At 45.4% G+C, this 20,249-nt stretch overlaps 2 protein-coding genes across 2 annotated transcripts; both read right to left on the reverse strand.

Annotated features, from left to right (window-relative positions):
- Positions 1-557: 557 nt before the first annotated feature.
- On the reverse strand, positions 558-896 carry LOC308512270 (protein p13 MTCP-1-like; the record flags this gene model as incomplete). The annotated part of the gene is made up of 1 exon (XM_081082065.1): positions 558-896. One exon carries the CDS (start codon positions 894-896, stop codon positions 558-560), a length of 339 nt encoding a protein of 112 aa, XP_080938191.1.
- A 10,731-nt stretch (positions 897-11,627) lies between these two features.
- LOC308512271 (T-cell leukemia/lymphoma protein 1A-like) lies at positions 11,628-11,966 on the reverse strand (the record flags this gene model as incomplete). Its single annotated transcript, XM_081082066.1, has 1 exon — positions 11,628-11,966. One exon carries the CDS (start codon positions 11,964-11,966, stop codon positions 11,628-11,630), a length of 339 nt encoding a protein of 112 aa, XP_080938192.1.
- Between the last annotated feature and the right edge of the window lie 8,283 nt (positions 11,967-20,249).

Below are 20,249 nucleotides of genomic sequence, written 5' to 3' on the forward strand. Positions count from 1 at the left end.
CCAGAATCGATCCTGGGGCCTTCCAGAGTCCACAGGCCAACCCTCTATCCACTGAGCCAACCAAGATAGGGCTCATTGGTTAATTCTTGTCTGTGTCCTGACCAGGAATCAAACCATGACCTCGGGTTCATAGGGTGTCCCTGAAACCCTGAGAAACATCAGTTTGGCTCAAAATGCTTTTATTGAATTGAGAGAGAGCGAGAGAAACCGAGAGAGACACTAAGACAAAGAGACAGGGAGAGAGAGAGAAAGGAGGAAGAGGAGGAGGAGAAGAAGAAGAAGAAGAGGAAAGAGAAGAAGAAGAAGAAGAAGAAGAAGAAGAAGAAGAAGAAGAAGAAGAAGAAGAAGAAGAAGAAGAAGGAGAAGAATTACAATAACAAGAACAAGAACAAAGAATGTGAGAGAGAGAGAGAGACATCAATTTGCCCTCATATCCAGGGGGTGGCAGATAGAATAACAGAGCTTATTAAAAAGGTGCACAGAACTATACACATCCCAGGGTAGGCAAGCAGGACTGGGGCTCAGGTTGACAAGAGCCAGGGACCCCATCATGTGTACTATGAGTCGTCCATCAGCTCAAGGATCATTTCCTCCTTGCCATTCTCCTTGACGTGGTGCACGATGCGCCAGCACCGGCACCTGAGGTCCACGTACTGGCCTGAAGGGAGGAGCCTCCACGTCCAAGGCATGCTGCTCAAGGTCAGCGGGCTGGTGGTGAGTTCGATATCCTCATTGGGGATGTCTTCCTGGCGCAACCGCACTTTCAGGACACCTCCTGTGTCCATGTCGAGATGCAGCCATGTGCGCTGTTCCTCATCCTCATACACCGAGTGCCCACGGATCATCAAGCATAAGGGGTGCTTTGTGAGGTGCACCTTCTCAGGGAGCTCGTCCATGACCCTTCCGTGGTCCAAGAAGCAACAGCCACAGCTTCTCAGAGCCTCTCTCTACTTTGGTCCTGGCATTGAAAGACATGGAATGGGGTCTCCAAATGCATTTTACTTCGGCTTTTTTTCTTTATGGTTTTTTTGCTTGTGTTTGTGGTTGCATTTGGTTTATTTTGAACATTTTATAAATCTCAACGTTTCTTTCTTTTTAGCTTTAGATCTCTCTTCTTGAACAATCTGTACAAAACCTACTTGAATTAAAATATGACTCTGTGAAGGTAACATGGTCCTATAGAATTTTTAAAACATATTTTAAATGACAATTAACATACAACTTTAGGTTCATTTCAGAGGTACACCCCAATGATTAGACAGTAGATAATGGACTAAGAAATCATACAATTAATCTCATACCCATCTGACAACATACACTGTTATAATATTACTAGAGGCTTAGTGTACAAAAAAAAAAATCTATGCACAGTGGGGGGTCGCTCAGCCAACCCTGGGGCCTCTCCCAGTCCAGGACCAAGTAAGGGATGTCCAAGTGATGGCGTCAACTCGCTTTGGTGCTGCCTTGGAGGTTCCCTCCAACCCGTGTTTGGCAGCAGTGAGCTTGGCTTTTGGCTGAGCGGCACTCCCACTGTGGGAGTGCACTGACCACTGGTGGACAGCTCCTGATATGAGCATCTGCCCCCAGTGGTCAGTGCGTGTCATAGGGACCAGTCGTTCTGCCATTTGGTCGATTTGCATATTAGCCTTTTATTACATAGGATTCACTCAATTCTCTTCTTTACTGTGCCATGATGATTCTTACGTTTTTTTATATAGTTTTACAGATTTCAGAGAGGTGGGGAGAGGAAGAGAAACAGAAAGGTCAGTGATGACAGAGAATCACAGATTGGTTGCCTCCTACATGCACCCTACTGGCAATCAAGACAGTAACCCGGGCATGTGCCATTACTGGGAATCAGATTGAATCTCCTCAATACTCGGTTTAAGCTAAACAACTGAGTCATGCCAGCTGGGCTACTTTAATTTACTTCCTTTTCTTTTCTTTCCTTCTTCTCTTTTCTTTTTTCTTAATTAAAAGTTTGTAATTGTTTCAACTTTTCTTTTTGTCCTGACAACACCACCTTCTTTCTGATCATCTCAGAGGGAAGTCACAAACCATAGAACAACCCACCCCATGAAAATAATATGCAAATAATATGCTTTACCTTTAACAGCTGGCAGAGGAATAAAGCTAACGTCTGCGTCCAGGTGGGATTCTTAACAGTGGTCTTGCTTCTAAGTGCTGGTGAGAGAGGCAAGAACAAAATATTTAGGGAGAGACATATACCTGGGATAGCTATCAGGGAAACACAAAGCAATGAGACAGTTGAAACAGCAAGTCGGATTCCTGAGGTCTCATAACAGCACTCATAGAATGATCTCTCCCTTCCCAAACCTCAGCCATGCTCTTGGCAAGAGCTGTATGGTTTTGTTGCTAAACTCGCTTCAGTCCACAAAGTCCAAATTACTCCCTCAGATCAGACTCCATCCCCAATCCTTCCTCCTCCCATCCACCTTTTTCTTACCTGTTCTTCTTGCTCTGAAGGCTAGACACTGCTCCTTTCCTCTGTGACGAGTCTCTGCTTTCCCCTGTCACCTGCAGAAGAAAGAACATGACCACAATACACATATTCTCAGAAGTCCATGTACCAGGAATGTGTCCAGAAAAAACAAGGTTCCCCTGACTCACACCCCAGAAACCAGGCCCGTGAGACAGGAGGTGGTGAGGAAGGAAAGAGTTTTATTCAGGTGCAGCAACCTGAGAAGATGGGGGAAGCTCATCTCAAAACCCATCTGCACATCTCAGTGCAGGCAGAGGCTTTTATAAGAAGGGAGAGGCCAAACAGAGCAAAGAGGTCAGGGGGCGGGGCTTGTGAAGTACTCTACATGCCCAAAGGCACAATCCAATCTGATAAGGATCTTGCAAGTGGTCAGGTGATGGTCCAGTGAGCATCATTCCAGACTTTGTCATCCTGGTTCTAAGGTTGAAGGTCATCAAATCTCCCAGAACTGGGAAGGTCATAGTTCATATCTTCTAAAATTAGTTCCTAGGATTCTTATACAAACATGCTGCTTACCTACAAGCTTCATTATTAGTCAGAGTCTGTATTTACAGGAACAATGTGGAAAGAATGGGGAGGTGAGTTGTAATTCCCACTGTGACATGAAAGCTGAGATGCTTCAAGGCGTTTCCACCCTTTGAAAAAGTCAAATTGTCCCTGGCCAGTTTGGCTCAGTGGATAGACTCATGGCCTTCAACCTGAAGGGTCCTGGTTTCTATTCCTGATCAAGGGCACATGCCCAGGTTGTGGGCCTTATCCCCAGAGAGGGACATGCAGGAGGCAGCCGATCCATGATTCTCTCATCATGGATGTTTCTAATTCTCTCCATCTCCCTTCTCTCTGAAATCAATAAAAATATATTTGAAAAAAAAGAAACAAATCAAATAGCCTCACCAATATTCACAAACTGAACCGAAGTGCACAGAAATACCCAGAATCAGGCAAATGTCTAAGTTCCTTGGAAAGAATAAAAGTGCCCTTCTCCAACACGCTGGTTTCAAATCCCCAGCGGGGACAGGAATTTTTCATGGAGGGTGCGGTCGCAAATTGTTTTCATTTTCGGACATCTGGTCATCCCAATTCCAATGGAAGTTCTGGTGTAAGCTTGCCCCCGCCCCCCAAAAGGGTGAAATATCAAAGAGCTGGGTAAGCCCACCCTTAAATTCTTAAATATTCCTCATTCATCAGCCCACACATGACATCTATCCATAGCTTCTCATCCGAAGAACCATGCGGGCTTAGAAGTATTAATATCATGGAGAATTGCATCCAATAAACCTCAACATACAGCCTTCTCCCTACTCTTAAAAAAGACAAAGAGTATTCAATGACAGACACAGGCATCCCTGACTATAAAGTTCAAAAAAAAATTTAATGTATTCATTTCAGGAGAGAGTCATTGATTCTTTTCCAAGTAATTTTCAGTATAATCCCGTTAATCCTTCCCTGAACTTAAGGTCTTTGTATTTGCATTTGAATGAATCCTAACCATAGGTTATAGCAACATGTATGAATTTTTAAAATAATAAAGAACAAGTAGAGCAATGACTATCTATATTAAGAAAGGGGTAATATGCTAATTAGACATGATGTCTTCCAGACGATCTTCTGGATGTCCTTCCTGACAAAGATGGTCACAGGAGAAGCCACCCTGGGTCCAGGCTGCCTGAAACCAGGTGTGGCAAAGCTGGCCCTGGTCCCAGGTGCCTGTGGTCAGCTGGAATAGGGAAGCCTGGGTCCTAGGTGCAGGGGCCGAGGCAGAGGCAATTAGGGGTGATCAGGCCAGCAGGAGAGCAGATAGAGCTAATCGGGCCAGCAGGGGAGGATTTAGAGGCATCAGGTCGCAGGGGAGCAGTTAGGGGCGATCAGGCAGGCAGAGGAACACTTAGGGGTGATCAGGCAGTCAGGCAGAAGTGGTTAGGGGCGATAAGGCAGGCAGGTGAGCAGTTAGGAGCCAGCAGTCCTGGAATGTAAGAGGGATGTCAGAATCAAGAAGGCCTGAGGGACCCTTCCCTCCTCAGCCCCCGTGGAGGAGTTTCATGCACCGGACCTCTAGTACTGAAATGATTGTCTACGGTGGATTTTCTTTTCTTCTAGACTCCGTCATCACAGTCTGCTTTTAATAAAGTATTTGCTATTTTTACAATTCCCAAAGCGGTAGTTGGACATTATATATGACTTCTTACATATACTTCCACATAATAGATGTTTTAGGGGATATCCATAAATATCAAATGCCAACTAAGTGCATGGGTTTTTAATACTTTGGGACACTGGTCAAAAGGCAGAGAACATATATGCGTAACCCATAGACACAGTCAACATTGTGGTGATGGCGACAGGAGAAGGGGAGGACATGGTGGAGGTGGGATAAGAGAGGGAAAATGGGGGCATCAGTAGTAATGACAACAATAAAAATAAAGTAAAAAAAAATAAATATGAGGCCCAGCTGGTGTGGCTCAGTGTTTGAGCGTCGACCTATGAACCAGGAGGTCACAGGTTCTTTACTCGGTCAGGCACATGCCTGAGTTGTGGGCTCGATCCCCAGTAGGTGGCATGCAGGACACAGCCAATCCATGGTTCTCTCTCATTATTGATGTTTCTCTCTCTCTCCTTCCCCCTCCCTCTCTGAGATCCATAAAACATATTTATTAAAAACACACACATACACACACATAAAACCAGAACTTTTCCTGAAGGGCAGTAGAGAAAACGATGCTTTCATTTCTTTGAAAACATGGGCGCTGAGAGTGTGTGATAATCTGATTTATCCATAACCGTCCTTAAAAAAGGCCAGTCATGGGTCAGACCCTCAAAACCCAACAAGGATGTGAAACCCACTTCAAATGCATAAAAATTACCAGTAAAAAGAAACAAACAGAAAAAACATATGTAAACTTTTAGGGGATGGTGAGAAAATAAAATTTCTAGGGTTATTGGGGCAAGAAACTCCACACACAATGAGAACAAATCAGTTCCATGAGCAGAAACGTTATGGGAGACAAATTATACACACAATTAACACGACTTCCCTTTATTTGAAATCGTGGGCTTTTTTCTAATGGAAATGGAAGCTCCCTCGGAGGTAACTAATCGCCAACGTGATGAAATATATATACTGTGGGCAGTCTCTCTATTTGCGGAATCTGAGGTTAAATTCCTGTTCATATTCTTGGAAGACGAATGTGGGGTCTTAGGAACTGGTTCCCAATTTCATCGCCCATGGAAATTGAAGACTTGGTGTGTTCTTTAAATATAAATTTATGAGAGGCCCCGTGCACGAATTCGTGCACTAGTGGGGTCTCTCGCTCTTTCCTGCGGAATCGGGGTGAAACCGGCTCTCTGACATCCCCGGAGGAGTCCTGGATTGGGAGAAGGGGCAGGCGAAGCCTAGGGACCCACTGGTGCAAGATCGAGGCCGGGGTGGGATGTGGGAGGTTGGCCAGCTGGGAAGGGACCATAGGAGGGCTCCAGGGCAAGTCCAGCCACTTTCACTCAGTCCCGTTCAGCAAGAACCCAGCAGCAAGTTGACCTACCAGTCTGAATGTCTTGTCCCTGGTAGTCAATGCATGTCATAGCGAGCAGTTGAGCAACCTTAGCATATCATTTGCATATTATACTTTGATTGTTTGAACAGATGAATGGTCATCTGGACACTTTGCATATTAGGCTTTTATTATGTAGGATTGATTTCATACAGGAAGTTGAAGAGAAACATCAATGATGAGAGAGAATCATACATCGGATGCCTTCTGCACGCCCCCTACTGAGGATCTAGCCTACAACCAGAGCATGTGCCCTTTACCAGAATTGAACTTGGGACATTTCAAAGTCCACAGTCCACCCCTCTATCCACTGAGGAAAGCAAGCTAAGGCTCATTGGTTAATTCTTGTCTTTGCCTTGACCAGGAATCGACCGTGACCTCCTGGTTCATTAGTCGTCCCTCAACCACTGAGAAACACGAGCTTGGCTCATTATGCTTTTATTGATTTGAGAGAGAGAAAGAGAGACAGAGAGAAAGAGAGAGAGAAAATGAGACAGAGAGAGAGAGAGAAAGGACAGGAAGAAGAAGAAGAAGAAGAAGAAGAAGAAGAAGAAGAAGAAGAAGAAGAAGAAGAAGAAGAACAACAACAACAACAACAACAACAAGAATAAGAACAAGAAGAAAGAGAGAGAGAGAGAGATCAATGTACCCTCCCACCCAGGGAGTGGCAGATAGAACAACAGAGCGTAGTAAAAAGGTGAACAGAACTATACACGTCCCACGGGCAGGCCAGCAGGACTGGGACTCAGGTTGAAAAGAGCCAAGGACCCAATCACATGTTCTACGAGTTGTCCATCAGCTGAAGGATAATTTCCTCCATGTCATCCTCCTTGACGTGGTGCACCATGCGCCAGAACCGGCCCATGGAGTCCAGGTACTGGCTGTCACGGTGTACTGTCCACATCGAAGGCATGGTGCTAAAGGTCAGCAGGCTGGTGGTGAGTCCTATATGCCCACTGGAGTAGTCGACCTGGCGCAACCGTACTTGCAGGACTCCTCCTGTCTCCATGATGAGACGCAGCCATGTGCGCTGGTTCTCATCCTCATAAACTCAGGGCCCACAGATACTCAGGTAGATGGGGTTCAAGGTGAGGTGCACGTTCGATGGGAGCTCGGCCATGACCACTCCAAGGTCCAAGGCGCAACAGCCTCAGCTTCTAAGAGCATCTCGCTACTTCGGTCCTGGTATCGAAAGACAGGGTATGTTGTCTCCAATGCATTTTACCTCGGCTTTTATCTTTATGATTTTTACTGTTGTGTTTGGGGTTGCCTTTGTTTTATTTTGCAAATTTATAAATCTCAACGTTTCTTTCTTTTCAGTTTTAGAACTCTCTTCTAGAACAAACTGTACAAAAAGTACGTAAGGTAAAATATGACTCTATGAAGGTAACATGGTCCTATGGAATTTTAAAAACATTTTTAAATGAGTTAACACAGAACCTTCAGTTCATTTCAGGGGTAAACCCCAATGATTACACATTATATAATGGACCAGGAAATCATGGAATTAATCTCATACCCATCTGACACCATACACAGTTCTGATAATATTACTAGAAACTCAGTGCACAAAATATATGCAGTCAGGGGGGTCCCTCAGACAACCCTTGAGCCTCTCCCAGTCCAGGACCCCTTGAGGGATATCCAACGGACAGTTTAGGCCCACTATAGTGCTGCCATGGAGGCTCCCACCACCACTCTGTGCTCGGCACCTGTGAGCCTGGCTTTTGGATGAACGGCGCTCCCCCTTTGGGAGTGCAGTGACCACCGGTGGACAGCTCTGGTCATGAGCATCTGCCCCCAGTGGTCAGTGCGTGTCAAAGCAACCAGTCATTCTGCTGTTTGGTCGATATGCATATTAGCCTTTTATTCTATACGATTGCATTGACTCAATGTTCTACTTTACTGTGAAATGACTATTCTTTCGTTTTTTACATATAGATTTACTGATTTCAGAGAGAAAAGGGGAGGGAGAGAAAGAAAGATCAATGATGACAGAGAATCACAGTTTGGTTGCCTCCTGCATGCCCCTACTGGGGATCAAGAGTGTAACCCGGGCATGTGCCATGACTGGGAATCGAATCCACATCTCCAGGTTCTTTGGTTTAAGCGAAAAAACTCAGCCATGCCAACCGGACTCTTTTCTATCCTTTACTATTCTTTTTCTTTTCTTTTCTTTTCTCTTCTGGTATTTCCTTTTCTTTTTTTCTTAATTAAAACTTTGTAGTTGGTTCAACACTTCTTTTTGTCCTAACACCACCACCTTCTTTCTGATCATCTCAGAGGGAACTCACAAACCACAGAACAACCCACCCAATGCAAATAATATGCAAATAATATGCTTTACCTTTATTAACTGGCAGAGGAACAAAGCTAACATCTGCATCCAGGTGGGCTTCTTAACAGCTGTCGTGCTTCTCACGTGCTGTGGAGAGAGGCAAGACCAAAATATTCAGGGACAGACAGATACAATGTGTCCATAAAAAACAAGGTTCCCCTTACTCACATCCCTGAAACCAGTCCTGTGAGAAATGTGGTGGTGAGGAAGGAAAGAGGTTTATTCAGGTGCTGGCAACCTGAGTAGATGGAGGAAGCTCGTTCCAAAACTCATCTGCACATCTCAGTGCAAGCAGAGGCTTTTATAAGGAGGGAGAGGCCAAACAGAATAAAGAGGTCAGGGGGTGGGGCTTGCGAAGTTCTCTATGTGCCCAGAGGCACAATCCAATCTGATAAGGATCTTGCAAGTGGTCAGGTGACGGTCTAGTGTCAGTCATCCTAGCCTTTGTTGTCCTGGTTCTAAGGTTGAAGGTCATCAAATCTCCCAGAACTGGGAAGGTGAGAGTTTATATCTACTAAAAACAGTTCCTAGGATTCTTATACAAACGTGTTGTTTACCTACAAGCTTCATTATTAGTCAGATTCTGCATTTACAGGAACAATGTGGAAAGAATCGTGAGGTGAGTTGTAATTCCCATGAATTACATGAATTCATGTAATTAATGTGACATGAATTCTGAGTTGCTTTGTTCTTCTTCAAGGCGTTTCCACCTTTTGAAAAAGTCAAATTATCCCTGGCCGGCTTGGCTCAGTGGATAGAGTGTTGGCCTTTGAACTGAAGGGTACCTGGTTTGATACCCGGTCAAGGTCACATCCCCAGGTTGTGGGCTTGATCCCCAGTGAGGGACTTGCAGAGTCCTGGGGTTGATTCCCAGGCAAGGGCACATGCCCAGGTTGTGGGCTTAATCCCTAGTACGGGACTTGCAGGTTGTGGCAAATCCATGATTCTCTCATCTGGGATGTTTCTAACTCTCTCCCTCTCCCTTCCTCTCTAAAATACATAAAAATATAATTTAAAAAAAAAAGGCTGATGCTCTATCCATTGACCCAAACTAGCTCAGGTGCTAGGTCTTCTTTAAATGACTACCCACCTGGTCTGTTAAACCAAAAAAATAATAAACTATTTTAAAACAATGTGCATTTAATCTGAATGCAACACTTGCTTAATATTTTTTTTAAAGTGATTGAGTTGACTCAGAGAGGAAGGAAAAAGAGAGGAAGAGAAACATCCACAATGAGTGAGAATCACGGATCGGTCGCCTCCCGAACGCCCCCTACTGGCAATCGAGCTCACAACGTGGGTATGTGCCCTTGGCCAGGAATGGAACCATGAACTCCTGGTTGATAGGTCAATGCACAACCACTGAGCAACACTGGCCGGGCCAGAAGTGCAATATCTTGAATGTGAGAAACGCAACTTGGAAACACGTCCCTCACACTTCCCAGTCCTCAGCCTTAAAGGTGTGAATGTGCATTTGCAAACACTTTCTTGCAAGAGGACATTTTAATCAGCAGTCAGTGATCTCTTTAATGCAACCATGGATGCCCTGAAATTGATTTCTGGGGCTCCCTCCAGCTCCCTCTCCAGCTGCCTCTCTCTGGTGTGAACTAGATGAATTTTATGATCGCTGGGCTTTGTTCGTGGCTGTTTAGTGCCAAACACAATTAAAAACCCAAATGCATCCAGAGCTAGATGCTAAAGCCATACACAGGAGACGAGCCCTGGTATCCCTCGTAATTCCTCAAAGGAAAGAGATGATCAGCATAAAACACCCGTAATCTCCCAAACATTCGTTCTTTTTCTTTGGAGAGGGTAGAATAGGTTGACGAACCTCAGGAGATCAGACAATGAGAATGCTGGTCATTGAAATGGAAACGAAGGACTTGTATGCATGCACATAAGCATAACCAATGGACATGAGACACAACGGGGGAGGGGAGGCCACGGGATTGTCAGAGTGGGGAAAAAAGGGACACATATGTAATACCCTTTGTAATATTTTAAGCAAAAAAAAAAAAAGAAAAAAACTAAAAAGAAAAAAATGAAAACTATTTCCAGTGATGTATTTGAGCCTTGTCTATCAGGGCTGGGCTAATATTTTCAAGCTTCAGGTCTTTTTCTTTTTCTTTCTCTGTTAAATATATTTTTACTAGAGGCCCGGTGCACGAATTCGTGCACCAATGGGGTGCCTCAGCCTGGGTGCGGGGATTGGCCAAAACTGGCTCTCTGAAATCCCCCGAGGGGTCCCAGATTACGAGAGGGCAAAGGCCAGGCCAAGGGACCCCACCGGTTCACCATTAGGTGTGGGGAAGTATACAGGAGTTAGGCCAGCTGGGGAGGGAACATGGGAGGCCTCCAGGGTGGGTCCATCATGTCTCACACAGTCCCGATCAGCCAGACGCAAGCAGCAATCTGACCTATCAGTCTGAATGTCTTGTCCCTGGTGGTCAATGCATATCATAGCAAGCAGTTGAGCAACCTTAGTATATCATTTCTACATTATGCTTTGAATGGTTGAACAGATAAACCAGTCGACTGGAGACTTAGCATATTAGGCTTTTTTTATATAGGAGTGATTTCAAACAGGAAGGGAGCGAGAAACATCAATGATGAGAGAGAATCATACATCGGGTGCATCTTGCACTCCCCCTACTGGGGATAGAGCCTACAACCTGAGCATTTGCCCTTGATCAGAAATGAACCTGGGACCTTCCAAAATCCACAGTCCAACCCTCTATTCACTGAGCCAAACAATCTAGGGCTCCTTGGGCAATTGTTGTCTGTGCCCGGACCAGGAATCGAACTTTGACTTCCAGATTCATAGGTCGTCCTTCAACCAATGAGCAACACCAGCTTGGCTCAAAATTGATTTGAGAGAGAGGGAGAGAGACAGTGAGAGAGAGAGAGAAAAAGAGACAGAGAGAGAGAGAGAGAAAGGAGGTGAAGAAGAAGAAGAAGAAGAAGAAGAAGAAGAAGAAGAAGAAGAAGAAGAAGAAGAAGAACAACAACAACAACAACAACAACAACAACAACAACAATAACAACAAGAAGAAAGAGAGAGAGAGAGAGAAAGAGAGAGAGAGAGAGAGAGAGAGAGACATCAATGCGCCCTCGCACCAAAGGGGTGTCAGATAGAAAAACAGAGCTTATTGAGAAGGTGAATAGAGCTATACATGGCCCACTTTCAGGCCAGCAGGACTGGGGCTCAGGTTGACAAGAGCCAGGGACCCCATCAGATGTCCTACGAGTTGTCCATCAGCTCAAGTATCATTTCCTCCACATCATTCTCCTTGATGTGGTGCACGATGTGCCAGAACCGGCACCTGCAGTCCAGGTACTGGTTGCCAGTTTGGAGCATCCACAGCGAAGGCATGGTGCTCGAGTACCGCGGGTTGATGGTGAATTCGATATGCCCACTGGGGATGTCTTCCTGGCGCAACCGTACTTGCAGGACACCTCTTGTCTCCATGACGAAATGCAGCCACGTGCGTTGCTTCTCGTCCTGGTACACGGAGGGCCGACGCATCCTCAGGCCAATGGGGTGAGAAGTGAGGTGCACCTTCAACGGGAGCTCGGCCATGACCCCTCCGTGGTCCAAGGATGAACAGCCACAGCTTCTCAGAGCCTCTTGCTACTTCAGTCCTGGTATCGAAAGACACGGAATGGGGTCTCCAAACGCATTTTACCTCGGTTTTTATCTTTACGGTTTTTACCGTTGTGTTTGTGGCTGCCATTGGTTTATTTTGCAAATTTATGAATCTCAACTTATCTTTCTTTATAGTTTTAGATCTCTCTTCTTGAACAACCTGTACAAAACGTACTTAATGTAAAATATGACTCTATGAAGGTAACGTGGTCCTATGTAATTTTAAAAACATTTTTTAATTGAGTTAACATAGAACATTAGGTTCATTTCAGGGGTACACCCCAATGATTACACATTATATAATGGACTAATAAATGATGCAATTAATCTCAAACCCATATGACACCATACACAGATGTTATAATATTACTAGAGGCTAAGTGCACAAAATTCATGCACTTAAGCCAACCCCTCAGCCAACCTTGCCGCATCTTCCAGTCCAGGACCCCTTGAGGGATGTCCAACTGAAGGCTTAGGCCCGCTTTAGTGCTGCCGTGGAGGCTCCCACTACCCCCCTGTGCTCAGCAGCTGTAAGTCTGGCTTTTGACTGAGCGGTGCTCCCCCTTTGGGGCACACTGACCACCAGTGGACAGCTCCTGCCATGAGTATCTGCCCCCGGTGGTCAGTGCGTGTCATAACGACCAGTCATTCTGTCGTTTTTTGATTTGCATATTAGCCTTTTATTATATTGGATTGACTCAAGGCTCTACTTTCCTGTGCCAAGACTATTCTTTCTTTGTTTATATAGTTTTACTGATTTCAGAGAGAAAGGGAGAGGGAGAGAAAGAGAAGGATCAATGATGACAGAGAATCAAGGACTGGTTTCCTCCTGCATGTCCCCTTCTGGGGATCAAGACTGGAACCCGGGCATGTGTCATGACTGGGAATCAAGTCGACATCTCCTGGTTCCTAGGCTTAAGCTAAACAACTGTGACATGACAGCCGAGCTCTTTATTTCTTTTCTATTCTTTTCTTTTCTTTTTTTCTTAATTAAAGTTTGTAGTTTGTTCAACTTTTCTTTTTATCCTGACAACAACACCTTCTCTCTGTTCATCTCAGAGGGAACTCACAGACCATAGAAGTAATATGCAATACCCACCCCATGCAAATAATATGCTGTACCTTTAATAGCTGGCAGAGGAACAAAGCTAACGTCTGCATCCAGGTGGGCTTCTTAACAGCTGTCTTGCTTCTCAAGTGCTGGTGAAAGAGGCAAGACCAAAATATTCAGGGACAGACGGACACCTGGGATAGCTGATTGGGAAAACAGGAACCAAGTGACAGGTGAAACAGAAAGTCGGATTCCTGAGGTCTCATTACATCATTTATAGAATGATCTCTCCCTTCCCCAAACCTCAGCCATGCTCTTGGCAAGAGCTGTATGGTTTTACTGGTAAACTCACTTCAGTCCACAAAGTCCAACTTCCTCCCTCAGATCAGACTCCATTTCCCATCCTTCCTTATCCTCCTCCCATCCATCTTTTTCTTACATGTTCTTCTTGTTCTGAAGGCAAAGCAGTGTTCTTCGCTCCTTTCCTCTGGGACTGGTCTCTGCTTCCCCCTGTCACCTGCAGAAGAAAGAATATGACAATGATACACATATTCCCAGGAGTCCATGTACCCGGAATGTGTTCATAAAAACAAGTTTCCCCTGACTCACACCCCAGAAACCAGTTCCGGGAACCAGGTGGTCATCAGAGGGAAAGAGGTTTATTCAGGTCCCGGCTACCTGAGACGATGGGGGAAGCTCGTCCCAAAACTCATCTGCACATCTCAGTGCAGGCAGAGGCTTTTATAAGGAATGAGAGGCCAAACGGAGCAAAGAGGTCAGGGGGCGGGGCTGGAGAAGTTCTCTATGTGCCCACAGGCAAAATCCAATCTGATAAGGATCTTGCAAGTGGTCAGGTGACGGTCCACTGTGCATCATCCTAGCTTTTGTCCTCCGGGTATTAACGTTGAATGTGATTAAATCTCCCAGGACTAGGAAGGTCAGAGTTTATATCTTCTAAAATTAGTTCTAGGATTCTTATACAAACATGCTGTTTACCTACCAGCTTCTTTATGAGTCAGAGTCTGTATTTACAGAAAAAATGTGGAAAGAATGGGGAGGTGAGTTGTAATTCCCAATGTGACATGAATGCTGAGATGCTTCAAGGCGTTTCCACCCTTTGAAAATGTCAAATTGGTTCTGGCCTATTTGGCTCAGTGGATAGAGTGTCAGCCTTTGACCTGAAGGGTCCTGGGTTCTATTCCCGGGCAAGGGCACATTCACAGTTTGTGGGCTTGATTCCCAGGGTGGGAAGTGCCGGAGGAAGCCCATCTAGATTCTCTCATCATGGATGTTTCTAACTCTCTCCCTCTCCTTTCCTCTCTGAAATCAATAAAAATGTATTTGAAAAAAAAGAAAAAAATCAAATTGCCTCCTTAATATTCACAACCTGAACTACCGTGCATAGAAATACCCAGAATCAGGCAAATGTCTAAGTTACTTGGAAAGAATAAAAGTGCCCGTCTCCAACATGCTGGTTTTAAATCCCCAGCGGGGAGAGGAATTTTTCATGGAGTGTGAGGTCGCATATTGTTTTCATTTTCGGACATCTGATCAACCCAATTCCAACGGTAGTTCTGATGTAAGCCTGCCCCCCCTGCAAAGGGTGAGATATCAAATAGCTGGGTAAGCCCACTCTTAAATTCTTAAATATTCCTCTTTCATCAGTCCACACTTAACATCTATCCATAGCCTCTCATCCGAAGAATCATGCCGGCTTAGAAGTGTTAATATCATGGAGAAATGCATCCAATAAACCTCAACACACAGTCTTCCCCCTACTCTTAAATAAGACAAAGAGTATTCAATGACAGACACAGGCATCCCTGAGAATAAAGTTCAAAAATAAAATTTAATGCATTCATTTCAGGAGAGAGTCATTGATTCATTTCCAAGTAATTTTCAGTATAATCATGTTAATCCTTCCCTGAACTTAAGGTCTTTGTATTTGTGTTTGAATGAATCCTAACCATAGGTTATAGCAACATGTATGTATCGTCAAAACACGAAAGAACAAGTAGAGCAATTACTATCTATACTAATAAAGGGGTAATATACTATTTAGGCCAGACATCTTCTGGACGACCTGCCAGACATCCTTCCTGACAAAGGCAGCCCCAGGCAAAGCCACCCAGGTCCTGCGTGCCTGGAACCAGCTGGCAAAAGCAGGCCCTGGTCCTGGGCGCCTGCAGCTGCCCAGAGGGAGGGAAGACCGGGTCACAGGTGCCTGCTGCCAGCTGGAGGAGGGAAGCTTGGGTCCTGGTTGCAGGGGCTGAGGCAGAGGCATTTAGGGGCGATCAGGCCAGCAGAAGAGCAGATAGAGACCATCGGGCCAGCAGGGGAGCAGTTAGCGACATCAGGTCGCAGGGGAGCAGTTAGGGGCGATCAGGCAGGCAGCGAGCGATTAGGAGCCAGCAGTCCTGGATTGCAAGAGGGATGTCCCAGAATGAAGAATGCCTGAGGGACGCCCCCCCCCTTCGCCCCCAATGCAGCAGTTCCATGCACAAGACCTCTAGTACTGAAAAGATTTGCTATGGTGGATGTTCTTCTCTTCTAGACACCATCATCTCAGTCTGCTTTTTAAAAAGTATTTGCTATTTTTACAAAGACCAAAGCGGTAGTTGGACATTATATATGACGTCCTACATATACTTCCACATAATAGATGTTTTAGGGGATATTCATAAATATCAAATGCCAACTAAGTGCACGGGTTTGTAATACTGTGGGACACTGCTCAAAAGCCGGAGAACATATATGCGTAACCCACAGACACAGTCAACAGTGTGGTGATGGCCACAGGAGAAAGGGAGGACATGGTGGAGGTGGGATAAGAGAGGGAAAATGGGGACATCAGTAGTAATGACAACAATAAAAATAAAGTAAAAAAATAAATATGATGCCCAGCTGGTGTGGCTCACTGTTTGAGTGTCGACATATGAACCAGGAGGTCACAGGTTCTATTGCCAGTCAGGCACATGCCTAAGTTGCCGGCTCGATCCCCAGTAGGGGGCATGCAGGACACAGCCAATCCATGGTTCTCTCTCATCATTTATGTTTCTCTCTCTCCCTCTCCCTTACTCTCTGAATTCCCTAAAAACATATTTATTGAAAACACACACATACACACACATAAAACCAGAACTTTTTCTGAAGGGCACTAGAAAAAACGATGCTTACATTTCTTTGATGACATGGGCCAGGGAGTGTGTCATAATCTGAAATTATCCATAACCCTCCTTAAAAAAAGGCCAGTCATGGCTCAGACTGCCAAAACCCAACAAGGATGTGAAATCCAATTCAAATGCATAAAAATTACCAGTAAAAACAACAACAAAAAATAACAAATGTAAATTTTGGGGAAGGTGAGAAAAAAAAATTTCTAGGGTTATTGGGGCAAGAACACCACACACAATGAGACAAATCGGTTCTACAAGCAGAAATGTTATGGGAGACAAATTATACACACAATTAACATGACTTTCCCTTTATTTGAAATCCCGGGCTTTTTTCTAATGGAAATGGAAGCTCCCTCAGAGGTAAATAATCACCAACGCGATGAAATATATATACTGTGGGCAGTCTCTGTATTTGCGGAATATGAGGTTAAATTCCTGTTCATATTCTTAGAAGAGTAACGAGGGGTCTGCGGAACTAGTTCCCAATTTCATCGCCGTGGAAATAGAAGACTTGGTGTGTTCTTTAAATATAATTTTACGAGAGGCCCGGGACACGAATTCGTGCACTAGTGGGGTCTCTGGGCCTGGCCAGCGGGATCGGGGTGAAACCAGCTCTCCTACGTCCCCCGAGGGGTCAAGATTGGTAGAGGGCGCAGGCCAAGCCTAGGGACCCCACTGGTGCAAGATCGAGGACGGGGTGGGATGTGGGAGGTTGGCCAGCTGGGAAGGGACCATAGGAGGGCTCCAGGATATGTCCACCCGTCACACTCAGTCCCGATCAGCCAGACCCCAGCAACAAGCTGACCTACCAGTCTGAATGTCTTGTCCCTGGTGGTCAGTGCATGTCATAGTGAGCAGTTGATAACCTTAGCATATCATTTCCCTATTATGCTTTGATTCGTTGAACAGACAACCGGTTGACTGGACACTTAGCACATTAGGCTTTTAAAATATCGGATTGATGTCATACAGGAAGGGAGCGAGAAACACCAATGATGAGAGAGAATCATACATCGGGTGCCTCTTACACTCCCCCTACTGGGTATCGAGCCCACAACCAGAGAATGTGCCCTTGACCAGAATCGAACCTGGGGCCTTCCAGCGTCCATAGTCCAACCCTCTATCCACTGAGCCAACCAAGATAGGGCTCATTGTTTAATTCTTGTCTGTGTCCTGACCAGGAATCAAACCATGACCGCCGGGTTCATAGGGCGTCCCTGAACCACTGAGAAACATCAGTTTGGCTCAAAATGCTTTTATTGATTTGAGAGAGAGGGAGAGAAACAGAGAAAGACACCGAGACAAAGAGACAGGGAGAGAGAGAGAAAGGAGGAAGAGGAGGAGGACAAGAGGAAGAAGAAGAAGAAGAAGAAGAAGAAGAAGAAGAAGAAGAAGAAGAAGAAGAAGAAGAAGAAGGAGAAGAAGGAGAAGAAGAGGAAGAACAGCAACAACAACAACAACAACAAAGAAAGAGAGAGAGAGAGAGAGAGAGAGAGAGAGAGAGAGAGAGAGAGAGAGATATCAATGTGCCCTCATACCCAGGGGGTGGCAGATAGAATAACAGAGCTTATTAAAAAGGTGCACAGAACTATACACATCCCAGGGTAAGCCAGAAGGACTGGGGCTAAGGTGACAAGTGCCAGGCACCCCATCACGTGTCCTAAGAGTCTTCCATCAACTCAAGGATCATTTCCTCCACGCCATTCTCCTTGATGTGGTGAACGATGCGCCAGAACCGGCACCTGCAGTCCCGGTATTGGCTGCCAAGGTGGAGCCTCCACATCAAAGGCATGGTGATCAAGCCAGGCGGCTGGTAGTGAGTGCCATATCTCCACTGGGGATATCTTCCTGGCGCAACCGTACTTGCAGGACACCTTCTGTGTACATGACTATAGGCAACCATGTGCGATCATCCTCGTCCTCATACACCGAGGGCCCACGCCTCAGGCACATGGGGTGGGAGGTGAGGTGCACCTTCGACGGGAGATCAGCCATGGACCCTTCGTGGTCCCATGAGCAACAGCCACAGTTTCTCATAGCCTCTCGCTTCTTCAGTCCTGGCAATGAAATACAGGGGATGGGGTCTCCAAATGCATTTCACCTCGGCTTTTATCTTTATGGTTTTTACAGTTGTTTTTGTGGTTGCCTTTGTTTTATTTTTGCAAACTTATAAATCTGAACTTTTCTTTCTTTTCAGGGTTAGAGCTCTCTTCTCAAAAAAAAAACTGTATAAAAAGTACTTAAGGTAAAATATGACTCTATGCAGTTAACATGGTCCTATGGAATTTTAAAACCATTTTTTAAATGACAGTTGAGATACAAGCTTAGATTCATTTCAGGGGTACATCCCAATGATTACACATTATATAATGGACTAAGAAATCATGCAATTAATCTCACACCCATCTGACAACATACACAGTTATTATAATATTACTAGAGGCTCAGTGCACAAAAATCTATACACTCTGGGGGGTCTCTCAGCCAACCCTGTGGCCTCTCCCATTCCGGACCCCTTGAGGGATGTCCAACTGACGGCTTAGGCACGCTTTAGTGCTGCCGTTGAAGCTCCCACCAAACCTTCTTTTCGGCAGCTGTGAGCCTGAATTTTGGCTGAGAGGCGCTCCCCCTGTGTGAATGCACTGACCACCGGTGAACAGCTCCTACCATGAGCATCTGCCCCTGGTGGGCAGTGTGTGTTTTAGTGACCAGTAGTTCTGGCATTTGGTCGATTTGCATATTAGCCTGTTATTATATAGGATTGACTCAATGCTCTACTTTACTGTGCCATGACTATTCTTTTGTTATTTTTCATATAGGTTACTGATTTCTGAGAGGAAGGGAGAGGGAGAGAAGGAAAGATCAATGTTGACAGAGAATCACGGATTGGTTGCCTCCTGCATGCCCCCAAGTGGGATCAAGACTGTAACCCGGGCATGTGCCATTACTGCAAATCGAATCAACATCTCTGGTTACTAGGTTTAAGATAAACAACTGAGCCATGCTAGCCGGGCTCTTTTATCTTCATTTCTTTCCTTTTCTTTTCTTCTTTTCTTAATTAAAACTTTGTAGTTGGTTCATCATTACTCTTTGTCCTGACTACACCACCTTCTTTCTGATCATCTCAGAGGGAACTCAGAAACAATAGATCAACCCACCCCATGCAAGTAATATGAAAATAATATGCTTTACCTTTAACAGTTGGCAGAGGAAAAGCTAACCTTAGCGTCCAGGTGTGTTTTTTAACAGCGGTCTTGCTTCTCAGGTGCTGGTGAGAGAGGCAAGACCAAAATATTCAGGGACAGACGGATACCTGAGATACCTGATTGGGCAAACAGGAGGCAAAGAGCAAGGTGAAACAGCAAGTAGGATTCCTGAGGTCTCATAACATCACTTATAGAATGATCTCTCCCTTCCCCAAACCTCAGCCAGGCTCTTGGCAAGAGCTTTATGGTTTTGCTGCTATACTCCCTTCAGTCCACAAAGTCCAAATTCCTCCCTCAGATCAGACTCCATCCCCAATCCTTCCACCTCCTCCTCCTCCCATCCACCTTTTTCTTACCTGTTCTTCTTCCTCCGAAGGAAAAGCACCGTTCTTCGCTCCTTTCCTCTGTGACCGGTCTCTGCTTCCCCCTCTCACCTGCAGAAGAAAGAAAATGGCCATGATACACCTGTTCCAGGCAGTCCATGTACTCGGAATGTGTCCAGAAAAACAAGGATCCCCTGACTCACACCCCAGAAACCAGTCCCGTGAGACAGGTGGTCATCAGGATGGGAAGAGGTTCATTCAGGTGCCGGCCACCTGAGAAGATGGAGGAAGCTCGTCCCAAAACCCATCTGCACATCTCAGTGCAAGCAGAGGCTTTTATAAGGAGGAAGAGGCCAAACAGAGCAAAGAGGTCAGGGGGCAGGGCTTGAGAAGTTCTCTACATGCCTACAGGCACAATCCAATCTGATAAGTATCTTGCAAGTGGTCAGGTGACGGTCCAG

Source organism: Myotis nattereri, assembly GCF_964212035.1.
Source record: "Myotis nattereri genome assembly, chromosome: Y".
Classification (NCBI taxonomy): Eukaryota; Metazoa; Chordata; class Mammalia; order Chiroptera; family Vespertilionidae; genus Myotis; species Myotis nattereri.